The sequence below is a fragment of the Poecilia mexicana genome, unplaced genomic scaffold (assembly GCF_051168715.1).
Source record: "Poecilia mexicana isolate PSO_F unplaced genomic scaffold, ASM5116871v1 scaffold_22, whole genome shotgun sequence".
NCBI lineage: Eukaryota > Metazoa > Chordata > Actinopteri > Cyprinodontiformes > Poeciliidae > Poecilia > Poecilia mexicana.
In genome coordinates this window covers 10,994,818-11,011,079 of record NW_028263391.1, presented here as the reverse complement: position 1 = coordinate 11,011,079, position 16,262 = coordinate 10,994,818, and the positions used below count along the sequence as shown (strand labels likewise).

At 40.4% G+C, this 16,262-nt stretch overlaps 1 protein-coding gene across 1 annotated transcript in view; it reads left to right on the top strand.

The window, feature by feature from the left end:
• The window catches only part of dph6 (diphthamine biosynthesis 6), a 67,085-nt gene that overhangs the window by 21,437 nt on the left and 29,386 nt on the right, over nt 1-16,262 (top strand). Inside the window, exons 6-12 of the mRNA XM_088002394.1 lie at nt 6,294-6,355; nt 7,412-7,506; nt 7,589-7,682; nt 9,524-9,674; nt 10,024-10,149; nt 11,523-11,652; nt 11,728-11,902. Coding sequence (XP_087858520.1) covers nt 6,294-6,355; nt 7,412-7,506; nt 7,589-7,682; nt 9,524-9,674; nt 10,024-10,149; nt 11,523-11,652; nt 11,728-11,902 — 833 coding nt within the window. The remainder of the gene's footprint in view (nt 1-6,293; nt 6,356-7,411; nt 7,507-7,588; nt 7,683-9,523; nt 9,675-10,023; nt 10,150-11,522; nt 11,653-11,727; nt 11,903-16,262) is intronic.

Genomic DNA, 16,262 nt, shown 5'->3' with positions numbered 1-16,262 from the left:
TACGTCTCAAATCCCAACCGCAACAGCTTATGATATTCTGTAGAAGTCTGAAATGTTTTTTTTTTCTTTTCCTCTGTTTGATTCTCAGAAATGAGAAGTCATTCAAGATTTATTTTCCATCATTAGTTTTTCTAGTCGACCAAAATTCCACCAAGACTAGAAATCCTTGAAGCGCATCTCTCTGAATGCTCAAAGTCAGTCTTCTTCTTGAAAGTGTGTTTGCATGCTGATGACTGCCTAAAACCTTTTTTTATTTTTTTAAAGATGCCAACTGTCATAGAGGGGAGTAAGTTCAATCACCCAAGTTTATGCAAATGAATGCCAGGAAACGCTTCTAATTAAAGAAAAACGTGTTGTGTGGTTCTGAAGCTGTCTCTTTAAAATGCAATATCTCCTGAGCTGACCATGCTAATTGGCATTTCTAAAAGCTAGTATAAAATATTCATGTAATTAGATAATTGATTGATTAGTGCAGGTATGTATCAGGGCACAGGTTCAGCAGTTAATTGGTCCTGCCAGGAGTAATTGGCACGTGCGAAATCGAGGTCTGTCTGCATGAACTGGAATGCAGCCTTTAAGCTACCACAAAAATAATTTAATTTATCTTTCAGGACAATTAATAGTCGTGATAATGACTAGTAAAAGGTTTTCATGTTGAATAATTGAGTTCTTTTCCCCTCAGACATTGGGAGTCTTATGTTTTCTGATTATTAGATACGAGCTTCAACTTGTATCTAATAAAGCTTAATTTTTAGAAGATAATTAAATTGACATTGATGTTATATGTCACGTATTACAGTTTTTTTATTGTCTTTTGATTTATTCCTAATGAAATTGCTGTCACAGTAAGAAAAAAGTTGTCAGTCTCTTTCTCAAAGCTCAGAAATAGTTGCAAAATCTTTTAACAAGTATATAAAAATACCAAAATTTGGCAGTGTAGGCAGGTGCCAAGTGGAGAAACACCCTGCGGTTCCAGGAAAACCGTCTATCCACTGTCGTAGAGGACCATGCTGACTAGCCTGAGCATTCATGGTAGGCTCTGCTGTGTGGAAGGTGTTGCAGTGCTGCAGAGCTAAAGGAAGGGTGTGAGCAGCTTATACGCTAGCATGATTGACAGTGCTAAGACCTTCCTCCATTGCTCCGACTGGTTGTTCTGTGAAAGACTGATCTATGAAAGATGTAGATCGGGTAAGTATGTGTGATATATTTTTGCCATATATCTTGTATCTGGTCGGTATAGCATATTACCGACCAGATAAGAGTAACAATGGTGCCCACTTCACTGAAGGTTATTTCTTTTATTTTACTTTTCTTTCTGAAAATAAGATTACACCCTGATGGGATTGTAGCAAAGTTTATGCTGCCTATTATGCTTCTCACACCAACAGAATTTCAGATAAGAGCTTGACAAATTTCACATATCCTGTTAATCCTACCATGCTTTGTGCCATACCACTTCCCTCTCCTTCCTTATTTCATTTCTGTAATCATCTGTCTGCCTTGCAAAGATTAGGTGATAGTGAACAGCTTTTGTTTTGGCGAAGGATCTTTAAAAACGGTGTTTAATGGCTGATGCGGCTCACCTACGAGGGAGGAGATGCTTATTTCACCCATTTAAAGGCTAAAATGTTACACATCATGAATCCAATTTTCTCTGCTTTTTCTCTCTAAAGGCAGGGATTAAAGCGGAGCTGTCAGCTCGCTCACCGGATCTTAAGACAGCCCACGGATGTCGGCAATACTGTGCTCAGCTCAGTTTAGACAGTATCTTGAATCTCGCAGCTTTTTAATTTGGCATTAGGCTCAGTAAGCAAAATCACAAGAAGTTTTAATTAAATAGGTAACCCAGCGCTGCTGGGCAGCAAAAATCTACCTTCTCAAGGGTTGAAAGACTAATCGTGGTTTCTCAAAAGATATAGAGGAAGATAGAGGATAGAGGCCTGGAGATAATTGTGTCTGACTTTAAGAAGGATAGAAGTGAGAGGAGCCTTTTCTCCTGAGTGAACTTCTGTTGAGTAAACAAAAGTTGCTTTTCCATTGTTTCCATCGGACCCAAGTTTTTTTTCTTCAAAAGCCTTTCATGCATAAAGAGAAAGTTTTGTATCTTAGTTTTTGACATTATTAACTTCTCTCTTTCTTGATCCTAGAGAACATTCCTGACCTATTGGATCACAGACAAAAGATCTCTTGTGACATAATTAAGGTTGTGAAGCCAGATTTTATGGATTCTTTGGGTTTGGCCAGACTGCAAGTGCAAGTTTGAACCAGTTTTAATGAACATTAATGGTTTTTTACATAGGGGCAGTCTAATGATAGACTTCTTATGTCTACCATAAGATGATAAATTGAATTGCAATTAATATATATTTTTAAGAATTTTCCTTAAATTATTTTTATTATTTTCTCTGAGTGTATTAACAAGTGCCAATAAATTTGAAAATATGATTAAATGCAGTTAATGTATGCATTTTAGTGATTCAAAAGCTTTTTTTACTTAACTGTTGTCCTAAAGAACCGTATTACAAATCTTTAAGGCTGCTGTCGACGATTATTTTATTGCTATGATTGCTTTTCCAATCAGATAGTCATTATTATCTAAAAATATGTAATAAATAGTTCCCATAGTGCATTTTATTCTTATTAAAATAGTATCGCAAAATATCACAATACAGCTTTAAATCAATATTGGTACATAATTGGTTAGTACTGGAATTATATGCCTTTTTGGTATTTGACTCACAATTCCTCAACGACCCATTGTATTTCTGTCACCTGTCTTGTTTTTAATGTTGTTTTATTCAAGCTCAGTTTAAGGAAACCTCAGTTTTCATCTGGTTTCCTTGTAAACCTTGTCGTCTTCTTGAATATTGCCCCCTAAATGCCATCTCCGTGCTTCTAAAAAATGCATTTAGTCATTACTGGACACTGAAGTTTTAAAGTTCACTGAATTTAACTGGACTTTTATGGGATAATAAGATGTAAAAGGCCCTTTTAAAAGAGAGTCATTCCTTTCAGTCTCTCTCAGGAAAGCTCGTGTCTCTCCAAAGAGTGGTCTTACTGTCTCTGGTGGCAGACTAATGGCAGCTTCTAGTGGGCTTATTTGGGTTTAATGTGGCATAATGAGGTTAGGTAATTGGGTTTAGGTCAAGTTGTAAAACAGGTTTAGAGGAGACAGAGATGTGGAGATCATGCAAATGAGTGGTGTTAGATCGCCAGTAGCCTGCGCTGATGGCTTCTTTAGGAGTTTGCAAAGCATATATTGTACAAGTGCAGCCTCGTTCCAGCTTCCTTCATGTACAAATGGTTTCAGTAACCTTAATTCCAACTGGAACATCAATTAGGAAAACACTCACACAAGTGCTAAGTGGTCTTTGGAGAAATAGTTCCACATTAATGCCATCTTGGTATGGTTTTATCACTCACTCCTGTCGTCGTAGGTTTCAGTCATCCCGTTCTCTCCTTGTAAATATCAAATTATGTGTCATATATTATTTAAGAGCTGGGAAGTTAATGAACACATTAAAAAACGCTGCACCCACCCTTAGGAGCTCGGAGCCAATTTTCAAAATTTGTTAAAAGGCATGACTAATTAAAGAGGATATTTTAATTGGATTGAATTTTAATGCTTTTCTTCACCCTCCTTATTACCTTTGTGGCGGGGTTAAGATGAGAGGATGTTGAGATTAGATATTCTCACACTAATTAAGACTACAGATCCCCTGGGAGGAGAATAAGGGCCTGCTCATTCTATCCTTCCACACCCTGTCTACTCTCCTTCTTTCCCCTCCTTCCTCACTACCATGGCCCTCCGTCTCTCCTCCCTGAAGCGCTGGACCACGGAGACCCACAGCAGACACGCAGCTGGGATTAAGATGAACGCGGGATGGGATGCGACATCCCTCCTTCACATCTCCTTTCCATTTTCCTCTCGTCTTCCGGCCGTCGCTCCTCATGGGGCCTGAAGATGACACATTAACCTTTGAGGTTGTCAGGCCATGAGAGACGAGAGATTCTCACATTAGGATTAACTTCATTTGTCTAATTAAACACATGACCATGCCAATGAGCAGGACCACGTGATCTGCGCTAGCGGAGGAGCTATATTCGATTTTCGGTGGAAATTATGTGGCCATTTTCCACAACTATCTTTATTACCGTGGCGTCACTGTCACCACTCTACGATTCACCCATATAGGTCATCAGTTACTTGTTAATGATCATGCCAGTCACAGGAAAACCATGTGGATAATGTACAGGTGCATTGAAGTAAATTGAAATATCACTGAAATGTCATAAAAATGAAACTCATATACTATAACGATTAGTCACACATGCAAGCGCTCAAGACTTTATTCCTTTTAATTTTGGTAAACTTTGCTCTGATGACCTGACTCAGAGTGGTTAGGCACCAAGATGAAGGTGAGCCACAAAACACAGCTGTACCCTTTTTACAATGACTTACATTATGTTTTTTTTTTTTTTTTTTTTTTTTTTTTTTCAGATTTCAACACTGAAAAGGTGCTAGGTGCAGGTTCAGCGTGGACTTCTGCCAAAACACGGAACGACTTGTCTAAAATATTAAATAAACATACCGATAACACATAGACTCCTCACAATCATGTACAGCATTGAATGAGTTCTCAGAGGTGCTTCACAGAAAAGGTGTGGCAGGTTGGGATGAGCAAAGAATGAAAACGGGGCGATCTGCATCATCCGCCATCTCCTCCTGGGAAGCCAGCCCAAATCTGCCCATCTTTTGGCTCCACCAATCAGGAGAGACACCTGACACCTGCAAACTCAAAATTACATATTCAGAACAAAACAGCACCTTAAGATAGCAGCTGTAACTGTATTGAAAACCCAACATGGTATATATTATAAAGGGCCAATTTTAATGAAGAGTTATCAGCAAAGTGATGTTCGTAATATACGCTCGACTTGTCCTCTCAACATTGCTGTTATTCCCGATTCTTGTGAAATGTTTTCTACAACACATTTTCCTTCCCTTCTTTCCATTCAAAATGCCCTTTTTTTGGGGCTGATGCAGTACTCTAATCCTCTGAGAAGCAGAACTTTGGGTTTTCATTCTCTGTCAGCAATTATCATTAGAAGTTAGAGAATTAAATCCTTGGAAAAAAATGACTCTGTGTTTAAACAATCTATTCAAAAATGAGTTTCACTTTTACAATTTAATTCTAGAAATATATTATCTAGAACATTATTTTAATTCATTGAGATACTTCTGTAGAAAAAATAAGAAAAGCCATAATGAAAGACCATCAGCTGCACTTGTGTGACTTTACAATTGTACTGCTATTTTTTTAACTGTAAAAGTAGGAAAAAGGGCAAATACTTAGTTTGGAATTTCCTTAAATTTAGCATTTTATGTTCATGTCCTGTTATGTTTTTATTGTTCTATTCTTTGTCGTAAGCACCTGGTACTGCGAGCTTTGTTTTGTGTCTGAGCGGTGAAGAATGTGCTGTAGGAAATTGAGGGCTGCACTTTCTTTCTGGGTGAGATGAAGTTCAACGCTGAGGCCTCGAACTCCGGAGCCGAGAAGGCAAAATCAGGACTTCACCGTCTCAAAGGAGCAAAACCCCTCCAGGGGTTTAGGGAGTTGTTGATTGATTTATTCTACCTTTCATTCCTAAATTAAACCAGTCAGGCTGTTAATCTGAATCCGAAGCAGCAGATTTTTATTGCTATAAACAGGAAGAGCGCATTTGTTTTTGTAAATGGTAAATTAAACGCTTTTGTCTTATTGTCTGGGGAGTGTGGGGGAGTGAGCCAGAGCATGCCACCACTCGGTATGCAGGCAAAACTGACCGGCACCTCTTTCTTTTCTCTTCTTCTTTTCTCTCCCATGCCTGTGAGTCACTTCCATGCACCATTTCAGGGGAAGAGGAGAAAAAAGGCAAATAAACACAATTTCTTTCCAGAGTTTATATTCTCAAAGGGAACTACATGTGCAGGGGGCAGGAGAGGGTGCACTGGGGGAGTTTGCGGCTTGCAATTGAAAATTGTTGCCTTTACAGAGAGAGATCTGTGTACACTACTTGCAAAGTCAAACAAATAGATCCAGGGTGCAGGTTTAGGAGTGTTTTTGTGAGACTGCCCGTAAACCTCCCTGCCTGTCATCTTCAATCACTAAGTCCGTTTCTGATCAGACCTTTTTTTTCTCTCTCTCTCCCTCTCTCTTCTTGTCTGTGTGCATGGTGTGTGTATTGTGTGTATTGGTCTCTGTTTGTATTGCTTTGTTAATGTTATCCTGCATTTTCCATGCGGATGCCAGGCCTGGATCCAGAGAAGCACTTAGGAAAATCCCTGGCCGATATGCAGCCCTATTTGAAACAGGTCATACACTCTTAGATACCTTTCCAACAATCTGACCTCAGTACTTTGTGATATCTTAGTGTGCACATCATTTTTTTATTAGATACACATGTACTGTTCCAGTCAGAAGTTTACATACATTATCAGCAGCCTAAATTTGAACACATTTTGAGTATTGGAGAGATATTGGAACTTTTCCTCTTTTCATCTTCAATGATTTCTAAAAACAAGCAAACATCCTGCCATTGTGGCCAAACAGCTCAAGCTTTGTCTTGCCTGAACATTTATCTACCAAAGGAATTTAGTTTGGCCTTGTGGACAGTTTCAAATTCAATCGTTTACATGGTGATTAGGAACAGATGGCTCTTAGTCAGCAACTTCTCAGTCTGTTGATGTCAAGCTTTCTTCAAAGTGGACAGTGACACTGGTGTCTTCCAGCTTATGACAGATTTGGACCTTGCTGTTCTTGACCGTCCTAATAAATATCCTTCCACTTGATGTTGACAGACGGTTGCACATTGACTATATCGGAATTTCCACAAGGTTTGATTTTATACTGATTCTAAAATTGTGAATTAAGCTTAAGTCAGGTCCAAGGCAGAAAAATAACCCATTTAATACAACTAATTCAGTTGTTCAATTTATAATGGAAATTATACCAGAAGCTTGTTGAAGGCTACAAAAGCGTGATAAAGGTGCAACTTGCTACGGGAGATTTGTTCAAATGGGGATACACGTTTGTATTTGTGTAATTTCAATTTTGTGTGGACCAGAGAAAAACAACTATTTTAAACTCACCCAATCCTTGCTATCAGAATATCAATACATTAATATGACATTCATGCCCATGTTGAGGTTTTAGAAATTTCTGACTGGAACTGTAAGTTACATAAACTTTTGTTTTCCTATTGGTTTGGATATTGTCGTGTAAAGTTGTCAGCACTGAATCGTTATTGTATGTATTGTTCGACAGCACAAATGCTAAAATATCTGTAAGCTGATTAGCATCCTTTTGCAGAAAGTTTTCCATACTGTGGCGTATTCCTAAAATAAAATATTTTGCTTTGCTTTGAGCAGCTCTCCCACAAGTACGGAGTCCATATTTGTGGTGAGGGAGGTGAATATGAAACCTTCACACTCGATTGTCCGCTCTTCAAAAAGAAGATAGTGATGTGAGTAAACCAGCACAACGCTCAGTCGACAAAATGATTTTCCTCCTCCAGGTGTCTGGATGTTTTCTGGTTGTTTGCGCAGAGACGAAGCCGAGACGGTGATTCACTCCGCCGATGCTTTTGCTCCAGTTGGCTACCTGCACTTCACCAAAATGCACGCAGAGGACAAACACAGCGTGAGTCTGATTTCTGTTCATTGAAGTTGATTCACATACAAAGTCAATACCGTATCAATGGCTTTGCATGGAGCAGTTTGACTCTGTGGGGTTGATTACGTTCAAGCAGCTCTCAGGGCCAAACGGTATACCAGAACACAACCCTTTGGTGCTTGGTAACTTTGTCGAGGAGAGGGGAAAAACGCAGCTCTGCAGGGTAGGATCCAGATCAGCCTCCAGAAGGCCTTTCTAACTCTACTTCCACACATTCTAGCTCTTGGTCTCTCCTTTCATCTCCCGCTCTTGCTCCTCCAGCCCCACGTGGCCTAGTTTGACGTCTGCAATATTCGCCGCAGCCTGAAACGAGGCCCAGCTTAATAAACATGTCTGCTCGCATTAAGGCGCTTTGCATTCAGGTAGCTGGCTGAGCGGACACAAGCAAAGGGTTGTGGGGAAGGAGAAGAAATTGGCTTTTGGTAAATTGAAGGCTGAATTGGGCCTCAAAGGCTCGAGGAGGACGACACATTTCCCTCTCCCTGCAGGAGTGGACGGCAAATTCTAACATTTCTTAAATTGTTCTTGAAAAGATTCAGTGAAGATAGATTTTTTATGTTTTGTTTTTTTTCTTTGTTTGAAGTTCCCGTGTTTATTTAAAAATCATACTGGAGGTTCAGTTTGCATTTTCTGTGTTTACTTGAGTATTTTGTTGTCACACAGAAGGATCGAGTATGTGATTTGAAGACGCACACTGTGACATACACATGTCCCCTCGAATTTATATGCAGACATTTTTACATATGTACTGTATGTCTTTATTTTAGATGGGGGAGGGCACTGTTATAGACAGAAAACATCCCCCCATCCAGCAACCCCTGCGACCCTCCAGCCTCACCCCCTTAAGCTATATATTTTTTTCCCTGCTCCCCTTGCAGCCACTTCCACCCCCAACATGCAAATAGACACTGCATGCTCCTGCGGCCCCTCTAGCCCCCCCTAGGTCGCTGGAGAAAGAGCAGGGAAAACCAGAGCCTGCAAGAGTAAGAAAGGGGAGGGAGAGCGAGAGGGGCAGTGGCGGTGGGGTGGGGGAGAGACAACCAGGGGAGAACCTGCCCTGGTTCAGCTTTCTGAAGCTCTTCTCGTCAGGGTGACAGATCTGCGGTGACACCAGCACTAGAGGAAACTGCACCAAGCTCAGGGGGTGGGGATGGACCACCATCATTTGCCCTCAGTTAATGCTAGTCAAGCTATTTTTCATGCTGGCCAGGAGAGAGGGGCTGAAGTATAATTAATTTGATTATCATATGGCCTAATGCGGCTGACAGGAGACAAGGGGGCGGGGGGGTGAACGAGTATCAGGCGGCGTGAGGGTTGCGCCGAGGAAATATGAAATATGTATTTAAACGCGTGGCACCCTTGCAGGATTTGGCAGGTAATATGTATGCCTTAGAGAATGATAACGATTTGTTATTTAAAGAAGTCGCAGGGAGCGGAGGCAAAGTATAAGCAAACAGCTGCAAAAAAAAAAAATAAAAAAAATATGGTGCAATCCAAAACATGTCTCACTGATCTAGTGTTGAGTCTTGACTGACAGCCACTATGATTGGATCTACAGTATCAGAAAACACCACACCCTGTTCGCCTGAACCACGAATATGTTAGCAAGTTGTTTCATATTCATTCACCTTGAAGTTATGCGCGTCTGGGTCCTTGTCATGTAAGACTGACGTGCACACACAGCCTGCTCGGCGGCGTACGTGGTGAGGTTGGTTAATTATACGGCGTTTTGTCTGCCATCGCAAACGGCTCTGCGCTCTTTGGTGGGCACTTGGCCTGATGTATTCCCCCGTGGTGCTTTATTGCAGGATGCGGTGGCGAGAGCTTTGCCCCATGGTAGTTGTCCTTGCCAGAGCGCCATTGACAAGATGACTGAGGAGGTGGAATATGCTGATCAAGCTGAAGACAACCAGCACAAATTTACATCAAACTGTGACCTTAGTTGTCACTGGGGCCACGGTGAGATTCATTTGTTGTGAGACGTGTGCACGCAGACATGCATGCATGAGTGTGTATTTATGTCTGGGTGTGTCAAATGATATCTCTGTGCGGTGTGTGTTGCTGTGGATCGGTGTCGTGTGTGACCAGCATCATAATGCCGGAGCTTTTTGCATGGCGGTTTGACAAGAGTTGTCATTTGAGTAGCTTATTTGTGACGGCATCTGAATTAATTTCTTTGATGACATGAAATGAATATTTATGGCTTGTTTACGAAGGAACAAATATTTAAAGGTGTTTCAAACATTATGATGAACCAAAACCTACTTAGTGGTGGGAATCCTAACTTCTTAGCTGCCTCTCCCCCCAGACAAGCCTCCATCCTGCTCCAAAAGGTGTTCAAGGGGCTATCAGTGGATCTCAGGCATCAATGGACTTTGGAGCCAAGATCTTGGGATTGAGGGCCAGACACTGGCAGCTTTAGCTATGCTTCAAGGTAAAGGAAATGTCGACAAGAACCCAAAAAAAAAAATATATCCTTCACACTCCTTGAACTTATTAAACACCTCAGTCTGCTGATGCCCCTAAATAAAATCCAACATAGCCATTTGCCACATCTGTGTGATTTAACGTCATTTGTTGAAAATTGAGGTTCACAGATGCTCACTGTCGGATCTGATGAGTCTTGAACTATTTTGCGAATAAGAATGGACAAAAATGTATGCTGTGCACATCTGATGTACTGCTCCACTGGACATTCCCACTATAATTGTAGCAAAAAGTCGTTCTACAAAACATTCAGTCAGGCAGGCTTAATAGAAATACACTGCATATTTTTCAAAACAACCAACTTTTTTTATTCCTGCTTTCCAATTTTGGACTGATTAGTATTGGTCTATCACTTGAAATCCCAGACCAATATTTACTTAATGTACTAAAAATTCAGATTTTGATATCTAAAAAAAAAAAAAAAAAAAAACGTTACTGTTCTGGTGAGCTCTAAATAAAGGTGTGCTTGTGTTGTGTTAACTGGACACAAAACAAGATAAACAGCAGACCTTTAAAACTTCATCTTGACTCAGCAGCACTTCTTAACTCCTCAGACAAACTCAGTGTGTCACAGATTCTGTCAGTCAGATGAATGGGAGATGTAGCTGGCCGCTGTACAAGGACAAGCGTTTTAATCCAACACAGAACCAACTGTTTTTCAGACACACAGTGCAACCATTTTTGCCCTGCAGAAGTTTTTATAGTGCACACTTTTCCCCCCGCTGCATCTCTATTTTTTTCTCTTTCTTTTTTTTTTTTTTTTTTTTTTTGATGGAGATGGAAGAGCAAAAGATGAAAAGCATATTTAATGTTTATGGTGGTGCTTGGCTGATCAGCCCCTTCACAGAGACAATATTAAACAAGTTAATATTTAATGAACAGCTTCTTTGTATGGGGGCAAAGTAGTGTGAGATGCTAGTGTTGGCAAAGGAAAAACAAACTTGAAGCTCTTTCAGATGATTGTTGGGAGAGAGGGAGGCCTTGCTTTGAGCCAAGGAGCTTGTATTTGTATCCAAAGCCTCCAATATGCACACCGGATTGGTTTCAGTGGAGGGGGCCACCAGTACTGCTGCTTTATACTTAAAGCCAGTACTTTAGTTTGAGCATGTGTGACTCAGAAATGTATTAAAATAAGAGCAGGAGGTAAAACAAAGAATGTTTTACAAAAAAAAATATGTTGAGACCGAGCATAAAAGCTAAGTACAAGACTTTAGAGATTTTGCCAGATGTTTATAGACTTAGTTTGTTCAGTCCAGGCAAGATTTTCTGACTTTGTACTGTGCTGTTGGTAATGTCTAAAAATCTTATGCATTTTATCAGATGAGTTGCAAAACAAAGCTTGGAAAATGAAGGACATCGTCTTGGTTCATCTCTATGTGAGGAACATGGAGGATTTTGTTTCTCTCAATGCAGTTTACAGGAAATACTTCAACATAAATCCTCCAGCCAGGTAAAAGCTTCCCTTTCTTGCTTTATATGTTTACATTCTTCAATTTTGTCATATTGCTTTTGTTTTGTTATGTAGGGTTTGTGTCCAGGCGCCTCTGCCTGCCGGACAGCTGCTGCAGATGGACTGTCTCCTCCATGACTGGACCGAACCCCTGGAGGAAGGTTGTTTCCGCCACAGAGAAGCCCTTCACGTCCAGAGCCTCTCCCACTGGGCCCCCGCTAACATCGGGCCGTACAGCCAGGCCTTCAAGGTGAGGTTCAGGGACCTCCACTGAGGATACAAGGGTGCAGTGGTGACAGAATACTTTTGAGGGTAACAAGAAAGAAGAGTTTAGGATAAAGTTTTTATGGTTGATTCACAGTTTTGATGCACAGTGGACAATAATTCATAGTCCTGCCATATTTAGATAGAAACTAATTTTCATAGTGATTTAGCTTGATTGAGATTTTTTTCTGACAAAGACAACATTAAAATTGAGGACCTGCGGCTCCTTCTCGCATATGAAAAAGTGCAAAATAAAAAAAAGAGAGAGATCTGCACCTACCAACGTGGAACGCTGATGTAGATTTCCTATTGAAATCTTTTTTCCTGCCTTTTTATTCTTCCTCTATTCATATTTTAAACCCTCACTGATACTGAAAACAGCTCGCTTCATATCTTCTTCCCTCAGTAAAAACTTTCCTACCAAAGAGTGTTCTGGGAAGTGCAACCTGGTAGTGCTCAGGTTACCATCTGCTGTTTGGGAAACAAAAAAAAAAGACTTTATTTGGGGATAGCGATGCTGAAGATCGGATAATTTTCAGCTTTTTATTTTTATTTTTTAATGCTAGTTGCCTTTATTGGAATCCTCAGGAAATGAGCGAGGAGAGAAATGGAAAAGAAATGCAGCGACGGTCTCATTCACACAAGTATTCCAAGCTCTACCTCTATGCCACACACCACCCCGCATTTCACTTATTGTGTGATGGATTTTTTACTTGAGTAGTTTTGTCTTTATCTTTTACCATGTGTCCTTTCTAAAATGGCTAATGTGCACCTACCCTTTGCACTTGTTTATAAAGCAGCATGTCTTTGTCTCTCATATTGTTTCAAACCTTTAAAGAATGTGAAATTCAAAGGCCAAGCAGAGGAAGTGTGGGCCGCGGTTGCATGGTTGGCTTGGTATTGTGTTTACCCAGTGTGTATTATATAGGATTACACTTGTCAAGGTACTGTCAACAAGGATAGTGTCCATCTCCTCCACACGTCCTTGATCCTTCAACCAAATCCATCTGTGAGTGAGAACATGTGTGGATTAGCCATTCGCTCGGGTCCTGACGGGCGTATCTCAGCGGTCTGTTGCTGAAGCCGAGTTTGGATTCCTGAGATCTAACCTAAAGAGTTTGGTTTGTTTTTAGCATGCCAGCAGTGCTTGAAATCTTCAATGAAGCCTCATCGAGACATAAAATTGAAGTCAGCTGCGTGCAAGTACTTTTGCCACAAGAAAAAAAGAGTTTAATCTCTCATTCATTTGATTACAATTAAAATTCGCTATAATTTGAGCAAACCACAAAGAGGAGTGCTTACTCAGAGCTCTGCGTGGCTCTTCACACAACCCCTGCACGGTCTCTCAATGTGTCTACTCCCCTTTACGCAACAATGGCTTAATTTGATCAAAAATGTATTAACAACTCTTCAGTGCAGCAGAGAGTTTTACATATTGATACAATTAGCCTCTTGCTGTGAGCAAGCACGCAGCTCACCCACCCCCACTGTCTCATCACGGCTCTGCTGTGATTGTCTCAATCTTAACGACAATGTTCCTCGTTGCTCAGAGGAGCACAGGGACAGAAAAACCTGCGGCCACATGAAACAGAAAGTGCCTCCAGTCCACATATCTTATTTAGGACGTAAAGGTTTCAACTGTACTCAAAAATGAATCTGTAATCTTAAGCACGTCTTCGTAGTGCGTTATGTGGAGTTGAGTGAAACCTTAATGGAGGAACAAATTGAGCTCCAGATTCCTTAGCTTGGCAAGTTCTGGGTAATTGTTTACTTTATTGTTTACCAGTCGGGGGATGAGGGGGGGTAACCAGTTGATTCAGCTAAGTAGGGCTTTAAGCACTATGTTTATTGTCCTGCTATATTGGGACCAGTCCGTTCCTCTGCTTCTAATGATCTGAGAGCGAGCACATGGCTAGTGACAGAAAATGGCCCTGCAGAGTCTAACCACGGAGGACCGCCGCTGGTGGAGGGATAGAGGAAGTGCATATCGGATTGGCATGTGATGGATGCTGGACCTTCAAACCCCATCCATCCGTTCGTCTGTCTGCTTGGCTTGTCATGTCTCTCAGCGTCAGCTCTCGGAAATGGCAAGCTGACTCAACGTCGACTTGGTCTGGCAGTATGACAGATTCGGATCTGACTTGATTTAGGGAATTAGTTAACCTTTTTAATGTCAGAGCTGGGGGGGGTCTCTTGGTGTATTGGGCACTGATATATTGGAGCCCATCAGTTTACTTTAAAGCCGCAAGCGGCAAAGATAAAAACTGTAATTTAATTTATGATTTGATTTTCACTCTGTCATATTGTTCTTCACATGACTGACAGTTGTTTTTGTGCATCCCAGTGTAATTATATGAAATTATTTGTGAGTGTGATGTTACTGAAGTTCTTGGCATAAATTGTTTTGTTTTAGCAATAATTTATGTTATCTAAGTATCTTTTTAAAATTAATGTATTAGTCATAAAAAGTTCTGAGAATGTTAAATGTTTTCAAGTTAGTTATCAAGCAGTACAGTAATTAATCATTCAAAATAGTTTAAAAACTTTTTATACATGGGAACTTAGCATCATCATTGACTTGCAACTTTCACTCTTCCTGCATGAAGACATAGTGACAATCGCTTGCCAGATCCTTAACAATTATTTAATACTTTAAATTATTTATATTTAAAGTCATCTTGACACAATCCATATTGTGGGATTCTTTCAAAGGAAAGTTTTGTGTTAGATTTAATGTTTGTGACTGAAGCCAGCTTTTGTTTTTTGTTTTGCCACCAGTACTCTGCTTTTTAATTTAAATTTAGAGTAATTAGGAATGATTGCTCCTATAAGTAGGCAGATTAATTAAATTGGTTTTATCACAGAGTTGACAACAAGAATCTCAAGCTGCACACCTCCCTCCATGTCTATTTAAATTGATTCTGCCTATTTGGTCACATTCCCTTTGGAGGCACATTTACAGAGGTGAACACAATAGCCCAGACAGGACTGAATAGAAGGACTATCAGTTGAATGGTTGTTAAACATCTCCTCTTTCCTGTTAAGGCAAGTGGCTCACCCTTGGGATATTTGCTGGGAAATTATACTCACTGATCACATTCTGCGGGGTGCGTTTAGGGAGCTGCCTCAGGTTGCTATGGTGCCTGCCGATGCTTTTGCCGGGGTCTCCTAATTGTGAGTGACAGTCAATACTGTGGGATATTGTCTTGAGCAAGCCGCTGATGGGATTTGCATTGGGTTTTGAAAATTGTCAAAATGGACCGCGAGGCATCAGCAGTTATGTGGATCTGACGCTGCCTGTTAACGTCAAAGGGAGGGGCGCGTTGAGGGAGGTGGTGGGATTTGAATAGTCTTCTCATAGCAGTCTAAATATCCGAACACAAATTAATTAAACTTTGTCTGGCCTTGTGGAAGTTGAGAGGTCAACCTGAGTGATGGTGGGCCAGCCGTTATGGAGAGGAGAGCATGCTTGAAAAGGAATGATGTGTGGAGGTTTCTGTCCCGGTTAAAGCCCAAGGGTTATTTACATAAAGACAGGGACAAATTAAATGGGAAAGAGGCCTAATGATCCTTAAAATAAATAAACATTTTACGTAGCATAATGTCACACTGAAAAATGCTAAAAATCCAACCTTTAATTTGAGTGCAACATACAAGTATTAATATCCCTAACATTATCCTTCAAAATAAGTGCAATATTTTAATTTATACTTTAATTTTTTGAGTCGGGCAGATTGTCCAAGAACTTGTAATTAGTAATCCAGGACTTTTTTTGTCCCTGGAGTATAATTATGACATGACACAGAGGCCTCTTTTTTTTTTAGCCTCCAGCAACAAGACTGCATGAAAACCCATGTCTGTCGTATAAGCATGCATAGTAAGGAAGTGAGGAAAACCGTAAATTGCAACAAAGCACATTGGGGTTACCAAGTCTCCATAGCAACCATCAGATGCTGTCTACATGCCCACCAGTGTTTTGGAAGTGTCACTAACATAATTTTGCGACTTTTTCCAAACTCTGCTGGAACTCTAACTTGAACCATGAGTTGGGTTGTTTTGGAAGAGAAACAGACCCATGGCATGAAGATTCTTCATCATACCTAACGGTGAACATAAGGGACTTTTCCCGCATGTTTATGTTTGACTGATTTGGTCAGAAAAGGCTTTTTATTGGCATCATTTCCAAAGAAATGGTTGGCATGTAGATAATGGTTATTGTGATTTTTTTTTTTTTTTTTTTTTGCCAGTCTTTGCTGCAATTCTCTAACAGTGAGCTTTAGAGACTTTGTTGTTTTTACACCTGTGTCCATTTTTCTCTCTGAGATGAAAATGTGAAAAATCCCATG